General features: G+C 52.0%; 1 protein-coding gene across 1 annotated transcript; it reads right to left on the bottom strand.

Annotated features, from left to right (window-relative positions):
• On the bottom strand, nt 4550-6862 carry CITED4 (Cbp/p300 interacting transactivator with Glu/Asp rich carboxy-terminal domain 4). Its single transcript, XM_021375626.1, has 2 exons — nt 6713-6862; nt 4550-6442 (listed from the first exon to the last, which is right to left on the bottom strand). Exon 2 carries the CDS (start codon nt 6428-6430, stop codon nt 5813-5815), a length of 618 nt encoding a protein of 205 aa, XP_021231301.1. The 5' UTR covers nt 6431-6442; nt 6713-6862; the 3' UTR covers nt 4550-5812.

Here is a 7801-nt window from a genome sequence, read left to right as displayed (position 1 = left end):
GTGTTGTAATGTGCCATAACCTACTACATACCCCAGAAGGGACCTTCATCTTGCAAATACTGCTGAGAGATGGACCACAGGGTAACCCAGTGTGTTTCATCAGAGACCCAAGGTGCAGATACCCTCTTCTCTCCCCCTCCTTCAGCACAATGGCTGAATTAGGAGTCGGGTTGGGATTAGATGCTTGCAAAAGCAGTTAATTTGCAAAGCTATGGGCTCAGTCCATTGGATCTGGAATATCACATGGATTTGGCAAAGAGCTGCTTTCCCTAATTCCCAGTCATAGGGGCACATGTGGAAGCTCCTGGGAATCCGTGCTTCAGTTGGTGAAAGCGGCTTCAGAAAAGTGGAACCGTTCCCTGTGAATGCTTCCCATGAGCATCTGCAAGGGACTGCAGCCTGCCTGCCTGGCTCAGGGAGGGATGCACAGCCCCTCTATGCTGCTCTTCTTGACTGTGATGCCCTTCCCCATGATCCAGAGACCAGAGAGTACACAAAACTGCTGGCCCAAAAGAGAGAGAAAACATTGGGTCAGCAAGCCAGCAGCTGGTGCTTTCAGACCCTTTTCCATGTACATATGTGCCTGACCCTGAACTCTGCTTCTGCAGATCTAATCGGACTTGAAGATGAGCTATGGCAGGCACCCTACTTTGTCCCAGGTCCTGGTTGGAACGGTGATGCTTACTGTGTTGCATCAAAGATGTGTCAGCTCTTCTTCCTCACCCTACTCTGTGCCACTGGTGGTGCCGCATAGTTCACATCCGCACCCACACTCCAGTGCAGCAGGCACATGTGGTTTTTGTTCTAAATATTTAAGAAGGACGTCCAGAAACACCCTGGCCTGACATTCACTTCCTTCAAAGCCCTCCTTTCCAAAAATTTGGCTCTTACAGAAGAGGCCACGAAAGCCTCCAGCACCCTTTGCTACAGCCAAAGATCTCCTGTCCCACTGCTCCAGGTGTGCAGGATAGGGCTGGGCTGCAGTTCTTGCCACAGCTATCAACAGAGAATGAAATTTGATGTTGGCTGGGCAACAATTGCGTCTTTCTTAACATGCAGAGGTGGTCATCCTCCATCTCTAAGGGTGGCAGTGCTCATAGGTGAGAGAACCATACCAGTACGTGCAAAGGTTGCTACAAATGCAATATTATCCTTTGGAGTCTCTGTATGCAGACCAGGTCAGTGCTTGTGTCAACCAGCAAGCAACTGAAATGGGAGAAACTGGGAAAGAAATGAGAGCAGTGCAGCATCGTAACAAGGATCTGGAGAAATCCCATTCTGTGAGGTTTCCAAAATTTGGCTGGATAAGACCCTGAGCAATCTGCCCTATCTTTGAAGCCAGTCCTGGTTGGAGCAGGAGATTAGACAGTGACCTCCAAAGGTCCCTTTCAGTCAAAATCTTTCTGTAGTTCTGTGATGAATAAGTGAAAAATAGAACAGCCAGACCTAATTATAGCTCTGGAGAAATACATGACACATCTATGGCTTAAACTATTGCTGTTTCTTCCCCCATCCTGTAAAACTAGAGACAGGACAGAAAAAGGTGATAAAGACAATCTACAACACGAAGTGATCCTTGAATGGGGAGTAGAACTGGGGGGAACATCACAGAAGCTATGAAATCATTACTGGTGTGGAGGAGATGACTATGGAATGATTGGGAATGAGGGACACCCAACAAAGTGAGTCAGTGGCAGGTTTAAAATGAAGAGGAGCTTACAGAGCTTAAGCATCTTACGAAGAGCTTTCTTACATCTGCACAAGTCTCTATGCATTTCAATGGCACGAGGTATTGCTGAATGTATCCATGAATTAAACACTGATTGTAGGGATAGGGTGGGTAGGTCCCCACCTGGGTATTTTTAACAGTAGGGACAACCTGTGGCATAGGAGTTCCAAAAGCTGGGAAGGAGCATTGTAAGGACCACATACAATCACCTGATTTCTCAGATTTCCTCTCTACCTGAGAGCACACAAGGCTAGAAGGACTCTTGGCTTGACCTTCCTCAGCAGTCCTCACCTGGTGTTCTCAGTCCCTTTGACAGCAAATGGGACTTTGTCTCTTTTGGGACCTAAAGTTGCAGGCATCACCAGACACCTTCGATTACACCTGGCAAAAACCACTCCTGATTCCCCTTCCCTTTTATTTGTTTTATAAATCTTTGCTACCCAGAATCTTGCTTCCTGACTGGAGAGCCACAGTCTATTTTATGGTTTCTTTTGAGAAACATTTATCTGCTTCACATGTTGCCCTTTTTCTACAGTTTCTCTAAGTATCATTTTTGTGATTAGCAGGACAGTTCACCAGCACAGGCAGTATGCAGCTGAATCCTGTATTTACTGCAGGGCACTCATTGCTGGCTTCTGCTTTCTGTGTCTCTCTTATGATTTCTAACTTTCCCTTTGCTTTTTTGTCTTCTGCTGAACAGCACGCTAAGATTTTTCATACAAATATTCATTATGATGTGAAGATCTTTCCTTAGTGGCTGCAGCTGGTTCGAAGAGAGCAGCACTATGCAGAAGTCAACAAAGGTCAAATCTACAGTTCCCAGCTGATATTTACCAGTCATTGCTCATTCCATTGCCCAGTCACTCACTCTTCACAAATCCTTCTCTAGTTCTCTGCTACTCTGAATCACTGAGCATTATCTGCAAACTTCATCACTCTGAGAACACGTGGGCTGAGACAGAGGTGTACAGAAATGCCTTTTCTTTCTGTACTTTCACACATACACTCCCTGCCTCGAGGCCTGGTCTTCACGAGTATAATTACAAAACCTATTTGGGTTATAACAGGGAGTCTAGCCTAGGTCAGGGGACAGGATTGCCCCAGCCATCCCACCAGGAGCAGGCAGTGGGTTGGGAGAATCTTCCTTCTTCCCCAGCAAAGACAAGGGACTCCTGGTGTGCCTCCCAGCATCGTCTGATGCACCACGAAAGGAGACTGCTTCAGGCTTGAAGAGCACAACCTGCACAGAGGCTGCTTTTGCCCTCGGTGCTCCCAAACTGTCATGGCACTGTCATTCAGCGATGGTTCACAGCGCACCGTGTCAGCTCCCTGCAGATACTGAGGCTTTGGAGCAACACCCTGCTGCTGGATGAAGAGGTCAGGGTCAGCTCATTGGGAAAAGCAGAGTTTAGGCTAACCTAGCTGCAAGCAGTAAATCACCAGCAGAAACCATAAGTGGCTTTGGCCTGAGTTGTCTGGGAAATCATACAGCTGACCATAACAGTATCTTCTGGGGAAATGCAGAGGTAACACATGCAAGGAGTTCATTCCTGCTCTAAGTTTGCATTTGCGAAAAAGCTGACACTGGAATATTCTCAGCTGAGCCTGCAGGGACTAATTCCCAAGGCAGTGCTGGCAGGGACCCTGCAGTCCCTTCACACCTCTGGCATTCTCAGCTCCTGTGCTCCAGCTCAAAGCAGCAGCCCAGCGCATCACCTTCCAACAGGGACAGAGCCAAGAGGACACGCAGACACGATCCTCTGTCCAAACGGCATCAAATGCCAAATACTTCCTACAGAGAAACATGTTCCTGTTCCTGGGAAACCACTTTAAAAAATGCTAAAGCCGACAATCCTGCAGCTGCAGGGTGGATGTGGTTCCCTGCTTTGTAGCTGTGATGCTCTAGGCCACAGTGGTGCATCACACTGCCTGCTCCCCCCACAGCCACATCCGACAACCTATAACATTCCTGTTTATTTTAGGTTCAGCTACATCTAATCTGAGGAACAAATCCAGCTGCCAACTTCTAGCCGCTTAACTACAACCTCTGCAGAGAAAGCAGTGCTCTTGCATGTCTCCCACAGCCCATTGCCCTCAAGCAGGCAGCCCAAATGGAGCTCTCACCCCTGCAACAGCAGCTGTGCTGTGCACGTTTTGATCAACTCTCTGGATTGCACGGGCTCAATCACCAAAAGCTTTCTGTGAGGACAGGGCAGGTCTTGCACACTCACTCCCACGCTGCATAAGGAACAAGCCCAGGGGTCACCAACAGGTGATCCAAAGTGTGGCCAAAGTTACTCAGCCACTTGAATAGCAGCATCCACAGCCCCACTGCTGCAGGGCAGCAGAGAGACACTTGGGAATATTCCTGCACTGCAAGAGGACTGGCTAGGAACCACTCAAAGAAAAACATCAGCTCTGGGGGTGTAGGATATCCCAAAGGCCATCTTGATTTTTTGGACCTTTATGGCATAGAAAACAGCAGCAGAGGTTTCTGAGTGCAGCTGTAACCCAGCTGACAGAGCTGCACTTGGTCTGCAAGGAGAATAAGGAGTCCCCATGCACCTGGCTGAGCACCTTGGGGTCAGGCAGCAGCAGCCACCATCCACAGGACGTTAACCTCAGTACACAGGAGAAGCACCTCACCTGCCCAGCCACGCTGTGAGGACTGACTTATTCCAGGCATTAAGCTCCAAACACAATCCTTCCAGCTGGGGTGAGTGGTGACAGGATTTACGGCCAGGAGCAAAGAAACCACTTCTTCCCAGTGTTCTACACTGCACCCATGCCAGAGACAGCACTGAACAAATGCACACTGGAGACGTTTCAGCTTTTATTTGCAAATTCATCTGTACATTTTCTCTTGGTCGTTGAGCGGCAGCTGCCAGGAGCTGTCAGCAGCAGGGGGCAGCAGCAACTAGGAGTTAACGGGAGCTCTCCACAGTGCCTGGAAACGAGAGACAGCAGAGGAAACAAAACCCCACCAGCTTTTACGTTTAACCTCTTCCGAGTAAGGGAATTAGGAATCGAGTCGTCTTTATCACTTTCCGAGGGTGTTAGATTTACACAGCCCTGTGTGCTCAGCATAAAGGCCTCGGGTTGCAGTGACTATCTGAAGCGCAGCTTGAAAACTATCCCAGGCTTGCTTTTTCCTGAAGCCAGCATCTTAAAGCTGCAGTACTCTCCATGCATCCTTCCCAGCAGTCCCAAAGCCAAATAACAAAAAGAACCCTTTGCAAATAAATAATCATAGGAAAAATAAATAAGATTAGCTCCGGAATGTACAGTTGCACGGTCTTTATTTGGTTTCAGAGGTGGAAAAAAGTGGAGCTAGACTGCAGCTTTAAGCCTTATGCCTGAATCAACCTCAAACACTGGGTAAATTTTACAGTTGATTGCTAATTGGACATGTCGGAGACCCATAGTTCCACAGGGATGAACATTTAGGCACCTATGCACACCCTTCCCCAAGGCATAGTTTATTTTGCTCAGTCAGTTCAGGGGAAAAAAAGCCTGCTGGAGGGAAAGTGCCCCTTTCTGAGCTGAACAGACAAGGCTGAAAACCTATTCACTGTCACAGCAGAAAGTCCCAAGAAATAATCTCACCCCACCCATGTTTGCAAGGGCAAACTGGTTCAAACCACGCAGCGGGGAGACAATCCTCTCTCTGGGGATCCTTTAACTTTGCTGGCACCGCAGAATCTTTGAGCAAATCCAGCTCCTGGCAGGGCTGCCAGCTGCCCATCGCTCCCTGTGCTCAAAGCCTGGTTGTGGAAAGTCGTAAGTCCATTACTTCCATGTAAGCCAGAAATCCCGTTAATGCCATTTAGAGGCAGCTCTACAGCAAGAGCTCTTGATCTGCTCTGTTGGGGGTACACGCTCCCTCCCCATGAACTCCCAAATGAAAAACCACACAGAAGAGAAAAGCAATCCATTGCAAGCCAGTGTGCGATGATTGTCTGTGTAGGGAGGTCAGGAATCCAGGACAAGGCAAGGCAGGGGAAGGGAGGAGGATGGCAGGTGGAGAAGGAAGTTAGAAACAAACTCAAAACCACTAAGACACAAGGAGGAGCTCAAAGCCCCTCAACAGCTGATGGCACTGGGTTGCTGTTTGTTAACAAAGTCTGAAATGAAGTCGAACTCGTTCTGTCCCAAGAACAGCTCTGGCAGCTCCTGAATCCGGTCCAACCCCAGTTCCAGGACAAGGGATGTCAAAACCTCCTCGTCTATGAGATCAGTGTCCATAACGTTCAAGGTCAGAGCTGGTGATGGCATATGCTGCATGCCTGCGTGCTGGCTCGGCCCCACTCTGTACTGGGGAGCACCAGCTCCCATGGGCCCGTTGCTCATGCCCAGCGGGTGACCCTGGTACTGGGTGTTGAGTTTTTGTAGGTGCATACTAGCCATGAGCTGCTGGGTGCCCACCGGCCCCATGTACTGCTGCTGCTGTTGACTTGGGCCATTGAACATCATCGCATTCTGCATCTGGTGGTGGCTCATCTGCCCGCTGAGGTTGGGTCTGGGCCTCATCGCACCATCCATTCCAGCCCCTCCATACGACATCATCTGACCCGCTGCAGGTAGCGTCCTCAGCACGTGCTGCCCATGCTGCGGTGGTCCCTGCAGCCCACTCACACCCATCCGGTAGCTCTGCAGCCCAGTGCCACCGTGGCTCATGGACATCATCATGTGTTCAGCCATAGCTCCAGGCCCCTGCAAGGCGACACACGGCTCAGGGCAAGGCTCCCGGCAACAGCACCGCTTCCCGCTCCCGTCCGAGACGACTTCTACCGAGGATCCCGGAGCACCCCCCTCCTTCGCCCCGGGTGGAAATCGCAGCGCTGCACCCTCCCGGGGAGCCGAGCTGCAGCCCGCCCGCCCGCTGCCGGCCGGTAAAGCCCAGCGCGCCTCGAGCCGCGGCGCCCCTGCGCACCGCCCCGAGGCCGCGGCGGGGAGCCCGGCTGTGCCCGCGCGGGTACGCACCGATCCGGGGCTCCAGCGGATCCGAGCAACAACCACACCGCTCGGCTCGGCTCAGCGCGCTGTGTGTAGAGCGCGAAGCTCCCGGCACTTATAGAGGAGCGGGCAGGGGCGGGGCGCCCAGCCCGGCCCCCCCACCCCCACCCATTGGAGGCGCGGCCCGGTGCTGCCCGGCCCCCGACAGCACAATGGCTTGCTCGCTGCCCGGCGCGGCGGCTGGTCCCGGCGCGGCGCAGCCCGGCAGCCGCTGGGGCTCTCCGTTGTCACATGTTACAGTTATGGTGTGAGGAGGGCCGGTTGCCTCCAGCACGGGGGGCACTGAAGTTCTCCACCGGGTTCCCCCACCGGATCCGAGGCGCTGACTCCTTAGGCAGGCTGGGAGGCGGAGAAGAGCCTCGCGGCACCCCGTGTCCTGCAGACTCCCCTGGGAGCTCATGTGCCATGGTGTAAGGGTGGGCCTGGGGGAACTACTGGCAAGCCGCTTCTCAGTCCACGCAAGTGGGGAATGGTGGTGCATTCATATGAAGCACTAATTTTGAGCAGCACTTCCTTGCATTGCGTTCTCTTGCATTTGGTATGGTCCTCTCCCGCCTTCCAAGCAGGAACATCGTTCACCCTGATACTGTGAACAGCATCAGATCAGCTCTCTGAGGGAGTCACCCGCCTTTGTCTTCCTCTTACCCACTGTTGCTGTGACAAAGCCTTTGCACCCAGTCGCACTGCAGCGGCCGTGTTGGATTTCTTGCTCACACTGAAGGACACGCATGCAGAGGTTTGTTGAGTGCTGCCAGAGCTGCTACAGCCTGGTCTCTGCGAGCAGGGTGCACCACGAGAAGGGCCTTTGCTTGCCTGCAGCTCTTGCTGCACGAGCGGCAATGGGATGCTACCGCACAGAGAACCCCTACCAGGCAACGTGACTGAGGTCGCTCACGCAGTGGCATCAGCTCGATGCCTTCGTTCCTCTGCCGGCGGTGCTCTCCCAGCAGGGATGCGCTGACGTTGTCTGAGCACAGCTGGTAGCAAGGTGAATGTTACAAGCAGAGATTTGCTGGTATAACTCTTCCTGCAGCAGTGTCTTTACCCTGTGCATGC

Source organism: Numida meleagris, chromosome 22 (genome assembly GCF_002078875.1).
Source record: "Numida meleagris isolate 19003 breed g44 Domestic line chromosome 22, NumMel1.0, whole genome shotgun sequence".
Lineage (NCBI taxonomy): Eukaryota > Metazoa > Chordata > Aves > Galliformes > Numididae > Numida > Numida meleagris.
Note: the sequence above shows the minus strand (reverse complement) of the source record. Positions and strands in the feature narration are given on the sequence as shown.

Excerpts from the sequence above, each read along its gene's own strand:
- CITED4 (XM_021375626.1), bottom strand. The coding sequence starts at position 6,430 with ATGGCTGAACACATGATGATGTCCATGAGCCACGGTGGCACTGGGCTG.